General features: G+C 47.2%; 1 protein-coding gene across 1 annotated transcript in view; it reads right to left on the minus strand.

The window, feature by feature from the left end:
• The window catches only part of LOC124032304 (vasopressin V2 receptor-like), a 69,778-nt gene that overhangs the window by 21,461 nt on the left and 29,430 nt on the right, over window positions 1-18,887 (minus strand). The window contains 2 exon segments of the mRNA XM_046344595.1: window positions 4,537-4,782; window positions 5,301-5,689. Coding sequence (XP_046200551.1) covers window positions 4,537-4,782; window positions 5,301-5,687 — 633 coding nt within the window. The 5' untranslated portion in view covers window positions 5,688-5,689.

The following is an 18,887-nucleotide window of genomic DNA, read 5'->3' on the forward strand; positions in this document are numbered from 1 at the left end:
GAGGGTCCTCAGGAATGGGGCCCTCTCTGACTAACTGACCCTGACCACAGAGGGTCCTCAGGAATGGGGCCCTCTCTGATTAACTGACCCTGACCACAGAGGGTCCTCAGGAATGGGGCCCTCTCTGATTAACTGACCCTGACCACAGAGGGTCCTCAGGAATGGGGCTCTCTCTGATTAACTGACCCTGACCCAGAGGGTCCTCAGGAATGGGGCCGTCTCTGTGTCCTTTCACCGTTGTTGTTCTCTATATGCTCTAACGAGATGAAAATCCAAGGAAACAATGTGAGCCGTTTCAAGTACGCAGATGACATGGCTCTGGTGGGACAATTTTTTAAAGATGCTACGTCAGATCGGGACGGCTATTTTAAACAGGCCAACAAACTTCAATAATTGTGCCGGTCAAGTGCCCACCACATCAATGTGGACAAGACAACAGAGCTGATAATCAATGGCAACAACCTGCCAATGTCCCAACCACTCTCTCTGAATGACCAACCAGTGGAGATGCTTGAGCGTTTCAAAGACCTAGGGACACAAATTGAGGACAAGCTGAGCTTTACAGAGAATGCAGACATTTGCCAGTGCCTGTTTCTAATCAGGAAATTGAAGGGTTTTGGGGTCAGCCAGGATGTTCTTGAAAGGGTGTACTGCAGCTTGGTGGAGAGCATCCTCACCTTCAATATGACAGTATGGTCATCTGAGCGTGAGGAACAAAAGCAAACTGACTGGAATAGTAAACACAGCCAGCAAAGTAACTGGTTGATCACAGGCACAGTGGAGCAGTCTGTTCCACAAGGCAACCAAAAAGAAGACACTGGCTGTCGTGGGTGACCCCTCCCACCCTCTACTACACCCTCAGATGGAGACCCCTCCCACCCTCTACTACACCCTCAGGTGGAGACCCCTCACACCCTCTACACCCTCAGGTGGAGACCCCTCTCACCCTCTACTACACCCTCAGGTGGAGACCCCTCCCACCCTCTACTACACCCTCAGGTGGAGACCCTTCTCTCCCTCTACTACACCCTCAGGTGGAGACCCCTCTCACCCTCTACTACACCCTCAGGTGGAGACCCCTCCCACCCTCTACTACACCCTCAGGTGGAGACCCCTCTCACCCTCTACTACACCCTCAGGTGGAGACCCCTCTCACCCTCTACTACACCCTCAGGTGGAGACCCCTCCCACCCTCTACACCCTCAGGTGGAGACCCCTCCCACCCTCTACACCCTCAGGTGGAGACCCCTCCCACCCTCTACTACACCCTCAGGTGGAGACCCCTCCCACCCTCTACTACACCCTCAGGTGGAGACCCCTCTCACCCTCTACTACACCCTCAGGTGGAGACCCCTCTCACCCTCTACTACACCCTCAGGTGGAGACCCCTCCCACCCTCTACACCCTCAGGTGGAGACCCCTCCCACCCTCTACACCCTCAGGTGGAGACCCCTCCCACCCTCTACACCCTCAGGTGGAGACCCCTCCCACCCTCTACTACACCCTCAGGTGGAGACCCCTCCCACCCTCTACTACACCCTCAGGTGGAGACCCCTCCCACCCTCTACTACACCCTCAGGTGGAGACCCCTCCCACCCTCTACTACACCCTCAGGTGGAGACCCCTCCCACCCTCTACACCCTCAGGTGGAGACCCCTCCCACCCTCTACTACACCCTCAGGTGGAGACCCCTCCCACCCTCTACTACACCCTCAATTCGTAAGGTTTCCCTCTGGCAGACGCTTCAGGCCAAGTGCTGTTGCTTGTGCTGTAGGACTACTAACTGCAGTGTAAATTGTACTGGTATATGTACTTATCTATCCAGTGCAGTTGGAGCAGTGGTCATTTGTGAGCGAATGTATCAATGTCCCCTATGTTTTCAGTTTACGCAGTAGGATGGACTGACTGGTTTAAGTGTGTGTGATGTGAGAATGCATGTGCATGTGATTATTTTAATGTCAGGTGATGCCAAGTATACATTTCCATCCTGGATGGGAAATCTACTTTTATTCTATTCTATTTATTCTATTTTCTTCTGAGGGCAGCTCTACCTCCATCTTGTTCTGAGAGCAGCTCTACCCTCATCTTCTTCTGAGGGCAGCCCTATCTCCATCTTGTTCTGAGGGCAGCTCTACCTCCATCTTCTTCTGAGGGCAGCTCTACCTCCATCTTGTTCTGAGAGCAGCTCTACCCTCATCTTCTTCTGAGGGCAGCTCTACCCCATCTTCTTCTGAGGGCAGCTCTACCCCCATCTTCTTCTGAGGGCAGCTCTACCCCCATCTTCTTCTGAGGGCAGCTCTACCCCCATCTTCTTCTGAGTGCAGCTCTACCCCCATCCTCTTCTGAGGGCAGCTCTACCCCCATCTTCTTCTGAGGGCAGCTCTACCTCCATCTTGTTCTGAGAGCAGCTCTACTCCATCTTGTTCTGAGGGCAGCACTACCCCCATCTTCTTCTGAGTGCAGCTCTACCCCCATCCTCTTCTGAGGGCAGCTCTACCCCCATCTTCTTCTGAGGGCAGCTCTACCTCCATCTTGTTCTGAGAGCAGCTCTACTCCATCTTGTTCTGAGGGCAGCTCTACCTCCATCTTGTTCTGAGGGCAGCTCTACCTCCATCTTCTTCTGAGGGCAGCTCTACCCCCATCTTCTTCTGAGGGCAGCTCTACCTCCATCTTGTTCTGAGGGCAGCTCTACCCCCATCCTCTTCTGAGGGCAGCTCTACCCCATCTTGTTCTGAGGGCAGCTCTACCCCCATCTTCTTCTGAGGGCAGCTCTACCCCCATCTTCTTCTGAGGGCAGCTCTACCCCCATCTTCTTCTGAGGGCAGCTCTACCCCCATCTTCTTCTGAGGGCAGCTCTACCCCCATCTTCTTCTGAGGGCAGCTCTACCTCCATCTTGTTCTGAGGGCAGCTCTATGAGGCTAGGGTTAGGGTTGAGCTGGGATGTGGACATGAGGCTAGGGTTAGGGATGAGGCTAGGGTTAGGGTTAAGCTGGGATGTAGACATGAGGCTAGGGTTAGGGATGAGGCTAGGGTTAGGGTTGAGCTGGGATGTGAACATGAGGCTAGGGTTAGGGATGAGGCTGCTAACTGCTAAAGCTAACTCTCTCTCCTCTGCTCTCATCCTTCTAGATCTATCGGCTGCCTTCGATACTGTGAACCATCAGATCCTCCTCTCCACCCTCTCCGAGTTGGGCATTTCCGGCGCGGCCCACGCTTGGATTGCGTCCTACCTGACAGGCCGCTCCTACCAGGTGACGTGGCGAGAATCTGTCTCCTCACCACGCGCTCTCACCACTGGTGTCCCCCAGGGCTCTGTTCTTGGCCCTCTCCTATTCTCGCTATACACCAAGTCACTTGGCTCTGTCATAACCTCACATGGTCTCTCCTATCATTGCTATGCAGACGACACACAATTAATCTTCTCCTTTCCCCCTTCTGACGACCAGGTGGCGAATCGCATCTCTGCATGTCTGGCAGACATATCAGTGTGGATGACGGATCACCACCTCAAGCTGAACCTCGGCAAGACGGAGCTGCTCTTCCTCCCGGGGAAGGACTGCCCGTTCCATGATCTCGCCATCATGGTTGACAACTCCATTGTGTCCTCCTCCCAGAGCGCCAAGAACCTTGGCGTGATCCTGGACAACACCCTGTCGTTCTCAACCAACATCAAGGCGGTGGCCCGTTCCTGTAGGTTCATGCTCTACAACATCCGCAGAGTACGACCCTGCCTCACACAGGAAGCGGCGCAGGTCCTAATCCAGGCACTTGTCATCTCCCGTCTGGATTACTGCAACTCGCTGTTGGCTGGGCTCCCTGCCTGTGCCATTAAACCCCTTCAACTCATCCAGAACGCCGCAGCCCGTCTGGTGTTCAACCTTCCCAAGTTCTCTCACGTCACCCCGCTCCTCCGTTCTCTCCACTGGCTTCCAGTTGAAGCTCGCATCCGCTACAAGACCATGGTGCTTGCCTACGGAGCTGTGAGGGGAACGGCACCTCAGTACCTCCAGGCTCTGATCAGGCCCTACACCCAAACAAGGGCACTGCGTTCATCCACCTCTGGCCTGCTCGCCTCCCTACCACTGAGGAAGTACAGCTCCCGCTCAGCGCAGTCAAAACTGTTCGCTGCTCTGGCCCCCCAATGGTGGAACAAACTCCCTCACGACGCCAGGACAGCGGAGTCAATCACCACCTTCCGGAGACACCTGAAACCCCACCTCTTTAAGGAATACCTAGGATAGGATAAGTAATCCCCGAGGCTAGGGTTAGGGATGAGGCTAGGGTTAGGGTTGAGCTGGGATGTGGACATGAGGCTAGGGTTAGGGATGAGGCTAGGTTTAGGTTTAATGTCCCCTACAGTACCTACCTGTGGTTTGGAGAGAAGTAGGGTCAGGCCCCATGATAGGGTTAGGGTCGGGGTTAGAATCAGGGTTAGGGTCAGGGTTAGGGTTGGGGTCAGGGTTAGGGTTATGGTCAGGGTTAGGGTCGGGGTTAGGGTCAGGGTTAGGGTCAGGGGGCAGTGATAGCGTTCCTACCTGTGGTATGGAGAGCAGTAGGGCCAGGCCCCAGGCCGTCATGATAGGGGTGTTCCAGCGCGACACGGACCCACCACGGTAGGCTTGCAGTGGGCAGCAGATGGCATAGTGCCGATCTACCGTCATGGCAACGATCATATAGGAGGACGCGAACATCCCTACGATCTGCAGGTACTTTACTGAGCGACACAGAAAATCCGGCCCCTTGAACCTTCCTGTGATGTCCCATACCAGCTGGGGAAGTACCTAAGGGACGGACAGGAAACAGGAGGATGTTAAACTTGGCTATGTTAGATACTAGCATACTACTTAGAATCCATTAATCAATACATGATGCTAGTGTGGATATAGAAACAGAGTAGACTAGCTCCTAAAGCAATGGAATAAAAAATAATATTTATTTGAATGATCAGGCCATTTCCATTGTGTTTTGAGAACTGCGCCCAGTCCACCACACAATGGTGGGCGAATGTGTGCTTAACTGACAGGTCCACACTCAATACATAAGTGCAGCCAGTATGTCAGTGCGTTAGAGGGTTGGGGAATAGTTGACTCATTCATATTGTTGTAATCAAAGCCATTAGTAAACATACTAGAGTGGTCATGCTAGCTAGCTGCACCGTAACAATATGTCCTCATTACATTGATCACTCATAGGCTACTGATGTTGAGTACACCAATGTGGTGCCTAACAAACAGAACAGGGTAAGGATCAATCTCAAGAAAACTGTAGTCGACTCCATACCCTGAGGTGTCAGTCTCACCTGGAACAGCGCCACCACCAGGTCAGCAAGACACAGGTTGACCATGAACAGGTGCATGGGAGCATTTTGTTTCCTCCTGCGAAGCAGCACCCACAGTACAAAGCCGTTTCCCAGGGTAGTCAGGGCCAGTACCAGGCCCAGCACCCCTATCTCGGCCCGGGCCAGGCCCAAATCCCTCACCCTGGGCTGGGGTAAGGCTTGGAGCGTGGTGGTTGAGGCGTTCTCTGGGATAATCCAATAGTAGGACCCTGCTCCTCCATGAGAACTGTTGAGGGACGTGAAGTCGGAGAAGAGGGAGGAAGTGAGGTTGTTTCTTCCTGCCGTCGCAGATGTCAGAGAGGAGTGGCCTAATCCATCCCAACCCGTTTTCTCTGAGATACTTTCCATGCCTAAGTAATAACAAAAATAAAACAACAGAAACCTTAGAAAAATAATAATGATAAAATCGCTTCCTGAGTTTGTTTGTGGAGGGAGAGGGCACAGAGGGCCTGTAGAAATAACCGAGTGCTAAATCCCAACTCCGGTCTCTACAAGGAGCATGCGAGTCACAAGCTTACCTTGTTTGTTTACGTTAAAATAAACATTTTGGGTTAAGATCTGGTAATAAACCATTGGTTTGTTAGTTTGGGATAATCCCATTTTTATTAAATTATATTCAATTGCCCCGCAATTTGTTGGACAGACGAGTTGTCTTACTATCCCTCTCCCCTTCCTTCCTACGTCCTATCACTGTCTCTGTCCAGACATCTTGTCAAAACTTCTGCCATCTTTCATTGACTTCTTCCAAGGTCAATATAACAGGCACAAACTCTGTGATTTTGGGAATAGAGCTTCATGCTTCTAGCAAGGAAATGGAAGAGCGAGAGAGAGAGAGAGAGAGAGACAGAGGGAGAGTGAGTGAGTGAGTGAGTGAGATAGCGAGACAAAAAGTGAGAGAGAGAGATATATATATATATAGAGCGATAGAGACAGCAAGAGAGAGACAGAGCACTAAAATAGGCCCCATTAGGGCCAGCGCAGACTCTTTGTTTCATTGATTGTGATCTTCCTGGTAGGTTTTGTCATGAAGATTTAAATAACTTTTACAGGTCATTTCATTGTCTTGTTATAAAACAAACATTTGACGGCCTTATCATTCATCACCATTAACACAAAAATATTATGTTTGAACAATACAGTCAAACACAATATTTAATCAAACAAGTCAAATATTGTCATGTGATTCAACTTTTCAACGTATTGCATATTTCCTGTCAGTGTGTATGTAGGTCAGTAAAGCTGTGCTTTTATGGAACACTTCTACAGTATAGACGGGTTGGTTGTTTAGCAACTAAATCAATGTGTGCGCAACTATGGGACGAAATAGAACAGGTTGGCTTCAATTATTGACAACATGTAAGCTATATTTTGTCTCCAATGTTAATTGAAAACATAAATAAATTAACACAATTAGCACTTGTTTGTCAAATACATTGTTACAGATGTTGGTTATCTAGATAGCGAATGTTAGTCATATTAACATTGATATGAAATCAGTCAAAACATCCAGAATGTTGTCAGCTAACCCATCTATGTCTGTTGGTAACAGTTCCACAGTGTTGGTAACAGTTCTACAGTGTTGGTAACAGTTCTACAGTGTTGGTAACAGTTCCACAGTGTTGGTAACAGTTCTACAGTGTTGGTAACAGTTCTACAGTGTTGGTAAAAGTTCCAAAGTGTGTATGTTGGTAACAGTTCTACAGTGTGTATGTTGGTAACAGTTCCACAGTGTTGGTAACAGTTCTACAGTGTTGGTAACAGTTCCACAGTGTGTATGTTGGTAACAGTTCTACAGTGTGTATGTTGGTAACAGTTCCACAGTGTTGGTAACAGTTCTACAGTGTTGGTAACAGTTCCACAGTGTTGGTAACAGTTCTACAGTGTTGGTAACAGTTTTACAGTGTTGGTAACAGTTCTACAATGTTGGTACCAGTTCCACAGTGTTGATAACAGTTCTACAGTGTTGGTAACCGTTCTACAGTGTTGGTAACAGTTACACAGTGTTGGTAACAGTTCCACAGTGTTGGTAACAGTTCTACAGTGTTGGCAACAGTTTTACAGTGCGTCTGTTGGTGACAGTTCCACAGTGTTGGTAACAGTTTTACAGTGTGTCTGTTGGTAACAGTTCCACAGTGTTGGTAACAGTTCCAAACTTTTACTAACAGTTCTACAGTGTTGGTAACAGTTCCACAGTGTTGGTAACCATTCTACAGTGTTGGTAACCGTTCTACAGTGTTGGTAACAGTTCCACAGTGTTGGTAACAGTTCCACAGTGTGTCTGGTGGCAACAGTTCAACAGTGTTGGCAACAGTTCAACAGTGTTGGTAACAGTTCTACAGTGTGTCTGTTGGCAACAGTTCAACAGTGTTGGCAACAGTTCAACAGTGTTGGCAACAGTTCAACAGTGTTGGTAACAGTTCTACAGTCTTGGTTACAGTTCTACAGTGTTGGTAACAGTTCCAAGCTTTTGCTAACAGTTCTACAGTGTTGGTAACAGTTCCACAGTGTTGGTAACCATTCTACAGTGTTGGTAACCGTTCTACATTGTTGGTAACAGTTCCACAGTGTTGGTAACAGTTCCACAGTGTGTCTGGTGGTAACAGTTCTACAGTGTGCCTGTTGGTAACAGTTCAACAGTGTTGGTAACAGTTCTGCATTGTGTCTGTTGGTGACAGCTCTACAGCGTGTCTGTTGGTAACAATTCCAAAGTGTTGGTAACAGTTTTACAGTGTTGGTAACAGTTTTACAGTGTTGGAAACAGTTCTACATTGTAGATAACAGTTCTATAGGGTGTATGTTGGTAACCGGTCTACTGTGTGTCTGTTGGTGACAGTTCTACAGTGTGTCTGTTGGCAATAGTTCCACAGTGTTGGTAACAGTTCTACAGTGTGTCTGTTGGCAATAGTTCCACAGTGTTGGTAACAGTTCTACAGTGTGTCTGTTGGTAACAGTTCTACAGTGTGTCTATTGGTAACAGTTCCACAGTGTTGGTAACAGTTCCAAAGTGTGTCTGTTGGTAACAGTTCTACAGTGTGTCTGTTGGTAACAGTTCTACAGTGTTGGTAACAGTTATACATTGTGTATGTTGGCAACAGTTCCACAGTGTTGGTAATTGTTCTACAGTGTTGTTGGTAACAGTTCTACAGTGTGTCTGTTGGTAACAATTCTACAGTGTGTCTGTTGGTAATAGTTCTACAATGTTGGTAACAGTTCTACAGTGTGTGTATTGGTAACAATTCCACAGTGTTGATAACAATTCCACAGTGTTGGTAACCGTTCTGCAGTGTTGGTAACAGTTCCACAGTGTTGGTAACAGTTATACAGTGTGTCTGTTGGTAACAGTTCCACAGTGTTGGGAACAGTTCCACAGTGTTGGTAACAATTCCACAGTGTTGGTAACCGTTCTGCAGTGTTGGGAACAGTTCCACAGTGTTGGGAACAGTTCCACAGTGTTGGTAACAGTTCTACAGTGTTGGTAACAGCTCAACAGTGCTCATAAGAATTCCACAATGTTGGGAACAGTTCTACAGTGTTGGTAACAGTTATACAGTGTGCCTGTTGGTAACAGTTCCACAGTGTTGGTAATTGTTCTACATTGTTGGTAACAGTTGTACAGTGGGGCTGTTGGTAACAGTTCCACAGTGTGCCTGTTGGTAACAGTTCCACAGTGTTGGTAACAGTTCCACAGTGTTGGTAACAGTTCTACAGTGTTGGTAACAGTTCCACAGTGTTGGTAACCATTCTACAGTGTTAGAAACAGTTCTAAAGTGTTGGTAACAGTTCCACAGTGTTGGTAACAGTTACACCATGTGTCTGGTGGTAACAGTTTTACAGTGTCGATAACAGTTCTATAGGGTGTCTGTTGGTAACAGGTCTACTGTGTGTCTGTTGGTGACAGTTCTACAGTGTGTCTGTTGGCAATAGTTCCACAGTGTTCGTAACAGTTCTACAGTGTGTCTGTTGGTAACAGTTCTACAATGTTGGTAACAGTTCTACAGTGTGTCTGTTGGTAACCGTTCCACAGTGTTGGTAACAATTCCACAGTGTTGGTAACAGTTCTACAGTGTTGGTGACAGTTCTACAGTGTAGGTAACATTTTTACAGTGTTGGTAAACGTTCTACAGTGTGTCTTTTGGTAACAGTTCTACAGTGTGTCTTTTGGCAATAGTTCCACAGTGTTGGTAACAGTTCCAAAGTGTGTCTGTTGGTAATAGTTCCAAAGTGTGTCTGTTGGTAACAATTCCACAGTGTTGGTAATTGTTCTACAGTTTTGGTAACAGTTCTACAGTGTGTCTGTTTGTAACAGTTCTACAGTGTGTCTGTTGGTAACAGTTCCACAGTGTTGGTAACCATTCTACAGTGTTGGTAACAGTTCCACGGTGTTGGTAACAGTTCCACAGTGTTCATAACAATTCCACAGTGTTGGGAACAGTTCTACAGTTTTGGTAACAGTTCTACAGTGTGTCTGTTGGTAACAGTTCCACAGTGTAGGTAACAGGTCTAGGTAACAGGTCCATTGGGTTGGTAACAGTTCTTCATTGTTGGTAACAGTTCTACTCTGTTGGTAACAGTTCTACAGTGTGTCTGTTGGTAACAGTTCTACAGTGTTGATAACAGTTCTACAGTGTGTATGTTGGTAACAGTTCTACAGTGTGTCTGTTGGTAACAGTTCTACAGTGTGTCTGTTGGTAACAGTTCCCCAGTGTTGGTAACCATTCTATAGTGTTGGTAACAGTCCCACAGTGTTCATAACAATTCCACAGTGTTGGGAACAGTTCTACAGTGTTGGTAAAAGTTCTACAGTGTGTATGTTGGTAACAGTTCTACAGTGTTGGTAACCGTTATACAGTGTTGGTAACAGTTCCACAGTGTTGGTAACAGTTCCACAGTGTTGGTAACAGTTCTACAGTGTTGGTAACCGTTATACAGTGTTGGTAACAGTTCCACAGTGTTGGTAATTGTTCTACAGTGTGTCTGTTGGTAACAGTTCTACAGTGTTGGTAAAAGTTCTACAGTGTGTATGTTGGTAACAGTTTTACAGTGTTGGTAACAGTTCCACAGTGTTGGTAACAGTTCCACAGTGTTGGTAACAGTTCTACAGTGTTGGTAACCGTTATACAGTGTTGGTAACAGTTCCACAGTGTTGGTAATTGTTCTACAGTGTGTCTGTTGGTAACAGTTCTACAGTGTGTCTGTTGGTAACAGTTCTACAGTGTGTCTGTTGGTAACAGTTCTACAGTGTGTCTGTTGGTAACAGTTCTACAGTGTGTCTGTTGGTAACAGTTCTACAGTGTGTCTGTTGGTAACAGTTCTACAGTGTGTCTGTTGGTAACAGTTATACAGTGTTGGTAACCGTTATACAGTGTTGGTAACAGTTCCACAGTGTTGGTAATTGTTCTACAGTGTGTCTGTTGTTAACAGTTCCGTAGTGTAGGTAACAGGTCCACTGGGTTGGTAACAGTTCTACTCTGTTGGTAACAGTTCTACAGTGTGTCTGTTGGTAACAGTTCTACAGTGTGTATGTTGGTAACAGTTCCACAGTGTTGGTAACAGGTCTAGGTAACAGGTCCATTGGGTTGGTAACAGTTCTTCATTGTTGGTAACAGTTCTACTCTGTTGGTAACAGTTCTACAGTGTGTCTGTTGGTAACAGTTCTACAGTGTTGATAACAGTTCTACAGTGTGTATGTTGGTAACAGTTCTACAGTGTGTCTGTTGGTAACAGTTCTACAGTGTGTCTGTTGGTAACAGTTCCCCAGTGTTGGTAACCATTCTATAGTGTTGGTAACAGTCCCACAGTGTTCATAACAATTCCACAGTGTTGGGAACAGTTCTACAGTGTTGGTAAAAGTTCTACAGTGTGTATGTTGGTAACAGTTCTACAGTGTTGGTAACCGTTATACAGTGTTGGTAACAGTTCCACAGTGTTGGTAACAGTTCCACAGTGTTGGTAACAGTTCTACAGTGTTGGTAACCGTTATACAGTGTTGGTAACAGTTCCACAGTGTTGGTAATTGTTCTACAGTGTGTCTGTTGGTAACAGTTCTACAGTGTTGGTAAAAGTTCTACAGTGTGTATGTTGGTAACAGTTTTACAGTGTTGGTAACAGTTCCACAGTGTTGGTAACAGTTCCACAGTGTTGGTAACAGTTCTACAGTGTTGGTAACCGTTATACAGTGTTGGTAACAGTTCCACAGTGTTGGTAATTGTTCTACAGTGTGTCTGTTGGTAACAGTTCTACAGTGTGTCTGTTGGTAACAGTTCTACAGTGTGTCTGTTGGTAACAGTTCTACAGTGTGTCTGTTGGTAACAGTTCTACAGTGTGTCTGTTGGTAACAGTTCTACAGTGTGTCTGTTGGTAACAGTTCTACAGTGTGTCTGTTGGTAACAGTTATACAGTGTTGGTAACCGTTATACAGTGTTGGTAACAGTTCCACAGTGTTGGTAATTGTTCTACAGTGTGTCTGTTGTTAACAGTTCCGTAGTGTAGGTAACAGGTCCACTGGGTTGGTAACAGTTCTACTCTGTTGGTAACAGTTCTACAGTGTGTCTGTTGGTAACAGTTCTACAGTGTGTATGTTGGTAACAGTTCCACAGTGTTGGTAACAGTGCCACAGTGTTGGTGACAGTTATTTAGTGTTGGTAACAGTTCTACAGTATGTTTGTTGGTCTGTCTGTCTAACTCTCTCCTTCTGTCTGACATAAATCCTGCTTTCAGTTGTTTTCATTCTCATACTTTCCCCGGCTTGATATGACTTCTTCTCCCTCTATCCCACTCTCTCTCCCTCTCTCTCTCCCTCTCTCTCTCCCTCTCTCTTTCTCCGTATCCCTCTATCCCCCTCTCTCCCTCTATCCCCCCCTCTCTCTCTCTCTCTCTCTCTCTCTCTCTCTCTCTCTCTCTCTCTCTCTCTATCCTTCTCTGCCTGTATCCCTCTCTATCTCTATCCCTCTATCCTTCGCTCTCATAATCTTTCTCATCCCTCGTTTATACCCCATACATTCCTCCTCTCCCTCTTTTTTTCTCTCTCTCTTTCATGTTCTTTCTCTCTCTCTTTTTTCTCTCTCTTGCCTTCCTATGTTCACATTCTTTCTCTCCCCTCCAATCACACCCTCTCTTGATCCCAATAAAATCCAGTTTATTTTCTCCCATTTATAAATAAATAGCACAAAAGTAAATATAATTGATATGAATGAAACTGACAATTTGAGAAACAGAGTCGTGGGATAGGGAGACCAAATAAACCGACACAGAGAGAGAGAGAGGGGAGGAGGAGGAGAGAGAGAGAGAGAGAGAGAGAGAGAGAGAGAGAGAGAGAGAGAGAGAGAGAGAGAGAGAGAGAGAGAGAGAGAGAGAGAGAGAGAGAGAGAGAGAGAGAGAGAGAGAGAGAGAGAGAGAGAGAGGGTGGAGGAGGAGGAGAGAGTGAGAGAGAGAGAGAGAGAGAGAGAGAGAGAGAGAGAGAGGGGAGGAGGAGGACAGAGAGAGAGAGAGAGAGAGAGAGAGAGAGAGAGAGAGAGAGAGGGGTGGAGGAGGAGGAAGAGAGAGTGCTGAGAGTATGGGTAGAGGGAGCGTAGTGGCAGCTGAGGCAAGCTACCCAGATTAGGTGTAAGAATAACAGAATAGGTGAAGACAGATGAAAGATAAGGCAGGTGGAGGAGAAGGTGGACAATCAAACAAGAAGAAGAAGAAGAAGAAGAAGGGACAGGTAACTAGGTCATAATAGTTCTAGAATTACCATGGTGACAACAGGTGTGACATGACTGATGTTATCAGGAAGTGGGATGTAAAATCCATCTGAATATACGTTTTATATACCGGTATTTATTTACATGTATATAACCTTTCTTTAACCAGGCGAGTCAGTTAAGAATCACTAGTTATTTACAATAACAGACTACCTGGGTATAATACTCACTTTGAGAGTTAGAGGTCAGGTTGTTCTGGAAATATATATTTGGAAACTTACATAGCTCCACTCATATTATTTCTTAATTGGGTATGACTAACAAGAAATTACAAGGTTTGCAATCAGTTCTACAACAGCCACTTAATGGGCAATTTGCTGCTAGAAATAATGTTTATACTGCCTGGTAAGCGTGATAATACAGCATGACTTATTCTTCTAAAGTGTTACCAACTGTCCTGCTCTCTGCCAGAGGAATGTATCTGTAGAGAAGACCTGGGTTCAAATACTATTTGAAATCTTTCAAATACTTTGAGCTTTTGCACTATACTGTCGAGATTACCAGATGGGCAGGGTTTAACGTTTTGGGTATATTATATTGGTCCATTAAGCCAGACAAGTTTAATCAAGTACAGATAAAGTAATTGAAATGATTTAAAATAGTATTTGAACCCAGGTCAGCTGTAGAGGCGTGACAACGCAACACAGCTGCATCGCTCTAACCTTGGCCCATGGGCTGGCCCACTCTGCTCAGCAGGCAGGGAGTGATTAAGAGAGAAGAAGAAGAGCAGAACCAGTCTCTTTCTCTCTGAAGTGTGGGTGTGTGTGCGCGTGCACGTTCGTACATCTGTGTGTGTGTGTGTGTGTGTGTGTGTGTGTGTGTGTGTGTGTGTGTGTGTGTGTGTGTGTGTGTGTGTGTGTGTGTGTGTGTGTGTGTGTGTGTGTGTGTGTGTGTGTGTGTGTGTGTGTGTGTGTGTGTGTGTGTGTGTGTGTGTGTGTGTGTGAGAGTGCACGCCCGTGTGTGTGTGGTACAATATGCGTATGTGGCCATATCAGGATAAAGTGACAGTTTAAAATCAGTGAGGGGGGCACAATTTTGGAGGGTTCTTGCGTTGGAATTATTTTGAATCCTGCTTATATCACGCAAAACCACAATAAACATCAAGTTCATATGCCGAAACTCCAAGACCATTGATTGAGTACTTTTTGAAATAACAGCCTATAAGCCTATCTCCACTGGACTGTGTCAGCACAATGGACAGCACCTTACACACTAAACCCGTTATGGTAATTAATAGAGGCTACGAGAGAGATACAGCTTACGTGAATGCAGCCATACCGTCAGATGTCTTACCAAAATAATTCAAACTAAATGCTGACAGTAGTAGCCAAGTTATTTATGCATAGAAACAAAAATACTGAATAGCGGTTTGGCTTAGAATACTGACAAGCTGTGAACGAATGAATGCGAAGAGAACATAACAGCCATAGCAAGTCAGTCTAGTAAACAAAATATTACATTGATAAAGGCATTACAAAATCTACTATACATTTAGTTACATGAACAGTAAACAAATACAACTAAAAGAAGGTGAATGGAGATCCAAATAACCAAAACACAGCCTACTACAGTGAGATACAGCCCACAGACTACTACAGTGAGACACAGCCCACAGACTACTACAGTGAGATACAGCCCACAGCCTACTACAGTGAGATACAGCCCACAGACTACTACAGTGAGACACAGCCCACAGACTACTACAGTGAGATACAGCCCACAGCCTACTACAGTGAGATACAGCCCACAGACTACTACAGTGAGACACAGCCCACAGACTACTACAGTGAGATACAGCCCACAGCCTACTACAGTGAGATACAGCCCACAGACTACTACAGTGAGACACAGCCCACAGACTACTACAGTGAGATACAGCCCACAGACTACTACAGTGAGATACAGCCCACAGACTACTACAGTGAGACACAGCCCACAGACTACTACAGTGAGATACAGCCCACAGACTACTACAGTGAGATACAGCCCACAGACTACTACAGTGAGACACAGCCCACAGACTACTACAGTGAGATACAGCCCACAGACTACTACAGTGAGATACAGCCCACAGACTACTACAGTGAGATACAGCCCACAGACTACTACAGTGAGACACAGCCCACAGACTACTACAGTGAGATACAGCCCACAGACTACTACAGTGAGACACAGCCCACAGACTACTACAGTGAGATACAGCCCACAGACTACTACAGTGAGACACAGCCCACAGACTACTACAGTGAGATACAGCCCACAGACTACTACAGTGAGATACAGCCCACAGACTACTACAGTGAGACACAGCCCACAGACTACTACAGTGAGATACAGCCCACAGACTACTACAGTGAGATACAGACTACTACAGTGAGATACAGACTACTACAGTGAGATACAGCCCACAGACTACTACAGTGAGATACAGCCCACAGACTACTACAGTGAGATACTGTTATGCTGGTGAATGAGGACCCAAAAGCGACTTAACGAAAACAGAGTCTTTATTCCAGTATATGACAAAAGTAATAATCCTGGAAAAATCAAGAAGAAAACAAAACAGGAAAAAACTTAAATCCACTCGTAGTAACGAGGACAGACTGGAGACTCGACCATTGACTGCAGGTTGCTTCGGGAAGGCACCGACCGTAGCAGACTAAGACACCTGCTCACACGCAGCATCTGAAGGAGACAAAACACGACAGGGCGAGACAAGGACACAGAACAGCGAAACATCATACAAGGATCCGACAAGGACAGAAGCGGAAAACAAGGGGAGAAATAGGGACTCTAATCAGAGGGCAAAATAGGGGACAGGTGTGAAAAGAGTAAATGAGTGAGTTAGGAGAATGAGGAACAGCTGGGAGCAGGAACGGAACGATAGAGAGAAGAGAGAGAGGGAGGGGGAGAGAGAGGGATAGAAAAAGGGAACGAACCTAATAAGACCAGCAGGGGGGAAACGAACAGAAGGGAAAGCACAAGGACAAGACAATATATGACAAAACATGACAGTACCCCCCCACTCACCGAGCGCCTCCTGGCGCACTCGAGGAGGAATCCTGGCGGCAATGGAGGAAATCATCAATCAGCGAACGGTCCAGCACGTCCCGAGATGGAACCCAACTCCTCTCCTCAGGACCGTAAACCCTCCCAATCCACTAAGTACTGGTGACCACGTCCCCGAGAACGCATGTCCATGATCCTACGTACCTTGTAAATAGGTGCGCCCTCGACAAGGACGGGGGGGGGGGGAGACGAACGGGGGCGCAAAGAAAGGGCTTGACACAGGAGACATGGAAGACAGGGTGGACGCGACGAAGATGTCGCGGAAGAAGCAGTCGCACAGCGACAGGATTGACGACCTGGGAGACACGGAACGGACCAATGAACCGCGGAGTCAACTTACGAGAAGCTGTCGTAAGGGGAAGGTTACGAGTGGAAAGCCACACTCTCTGGCCGCGACAATACCTAGGACTCTTAATCCTACGTTTATTGGCGGCTCTCACAGTCTGCGCCCTGTAACGGCAAAGTGCAGACCTCACCCTCCTCCAGGTGCGCTCACAACGTTGGACAAACGCCTGAGCGGAGGGAACGCTGGACTCGGCGAGCTGGGACGAGAACAGAGGAGGCTGGTACCCCAGACTACTCTGAAACGGAGATAGCCCGGTAGCAGACGAAGGAAGCGAGTTGTGAGCGTATTCTGCCCAGGGGAGCTGTTCTGCCCAAGACGCAGGGTTTCTAAAAGAAAGGCTGCGTAATATGCGACCAATCGTCTGATTGGCCCTTTCTGCTTGACCGTTAGACTGGGGATGAAAACCAGAAGAGAGACTGACGGAAGCACCAATCAAACGACAGAACTCCCTCCAAAACTGTGACGTGAATTGCGGACCTCTGTCTGAAACGGCGTCTAACGGGAGGCCATGAATTCTGAACACATTCTCAATGATGATTTGTGCCGTCTCCTTAGCGGAAGGAAGCTTAGCGAGGGGAATGAAATGTGCCGCCTTAGAGAACCTATCGACAACCGTAAGAATCACAGTCTTCCCCGCAGACGAAGGCAGACCGGTAATGAAGTCTAAGGCGATGTGAGACCATGGTCGAGAAGGAATGGGAAGCGGTCTGAGACGACCGGCAGGAGGAGAGTTACCCGACTTAGTCTGCGCGCAGTCCGAACAAGCAGCCACGAAACGGCGCGTGTCACGCTCCTGAGTAGGCCACCAAAACTGCTGGCGAATAGAAGCAAGTGTACCTCGAACGCCAGGATAGCCAGCTAACTTGGCAGAGTGAGCCCACTGAAGAACAGCCAGACGAGTGGAAACAGGAACGAAAAGAAGGTTACTAGGACAAGCGCGCGGCGACGCAGTGTGAGTGAGTGCTTGCTTAACCTGTCTCTCAATTCCCCAGACAGTCAACCCGACAACACGCCCATAAGGAAGAATCCCCTCGGGATCGGTAGAAGCCACAGAAGAACTAAAGAGACGGGATAAGGCATCAGGCTTGGTGTTCTTCTTACCCGGGCGATAAGAAATCACAAACTCGAAACGAGCAAAAAACAACGCCCAACGAGCTTGACGTGCATTAAGTCGTTTGGCAGAACGGATGTACTCAAGGTTCTTATGGTCAGTCCAAACGACAAAAGGAACGGTCGCCCCCTCCAACCACTGTCGCCATTCGCCTAGGGCTAAGCGGATGGCGAGCAGTTCGCGGTTACCCACATCATAGTTGCGTTCCGATGGCGACAGGCGATGAGAAAAATAAGCGCAAGGATGGACCTTATCGTCAGACTGGAAGCGCTGGGATAGAATGGCTCCCACGCCCACCTCTGAAGCGTCAACCTCGACAATGAATTGTTTAGTGACGTCAGGAGTAACAAGGATAGGAGCGGACGTAAAACGCTTCTTGAGGAGATCAAAAGCTCCCTGGGCGGAACCGGACCACTTAAAGCACGTCTTGACAGAAGTAAGAGCTGTGAGAGGGGCAGCAACTTGACCGAAATTACGAATGAAACGCCGATAGAAATTAGCGAAACCTAGAAAGCGCTGCAACTCGACACGTGACCTTGGAACGGGCCAATCACTGACAGCCTGGACCTTAGCGGGATCCATCTGAATGCCTTCAGCGGAAATAACAGAACCGAGAAATGTGACAGAGGAGACATGAAAGGCGCACTTCTCAGCCTTCACGTAGAGACAATTCTCTAAAAGGCGTTGGAGTACACGTCGAACGTGCTGAACATGAATCTCGAGTGACGATGAAAAAATCAGGATATCGTCAAGGTAGACAAAAACAAAGATGTTCAGCATGTCTCTCAGTACATCATTAACTAATGCCTGAAAAACAGCTGGAGCATTAGCGAGACCAAACGGCAGAACCCGGTACTCAAAATGCCCTAACGGAGTGTTAAACGCCGTTTTCCACTCGTCCCCCTCTCTGATGCGCACGAGATGGTAAGCATTACGAAGGTCCAACTTAGTAAAGAACCTGGCTCCCTGCAGAATCTCAAAGGCTGACGACATAAGGGGAAGCGGATAACGATTCTTAACCGTTATGTCATTCAGCCCTCGATAATCCACGCAGGGGCGCAGAGTACCGTCCTTCTTCTTAACAAAAAAAACCCCCGCTCCGGCAGGAGAGGAAGAAGGCACTACGGTGCCGGCGTCAAGAGAAACAGACAAATAATCCTCGAGAGCCTTACGTTCGGGAGCCGACAGAGAGTATAGTCTACCCCGAGGGGGAGTGGTCCCCGGAAGGAGATCAATACTACAATCATACGACCGGTGAGGAGGAAGGGAGTTGGCTCTGG

The sequence above is a fragment of the Oncorhynchus gorbuscha genome, linkage group LG03 (genome assembly GCF_021184085.1).
Source record: "Oncorhynchus gorbuscha isolate QuinsamMale2020 ecotype Even-year linkage group LG03, OgorEven_v1.0, whole genome shotgun sequence".
Taxonomy (NCBI): Eukaryota; Metazoa; Chordata; class Actinopteri; order Salmoniformes; family Salmonidae; genus Oncorhynchus; species Oncorhynchus gorbuscha.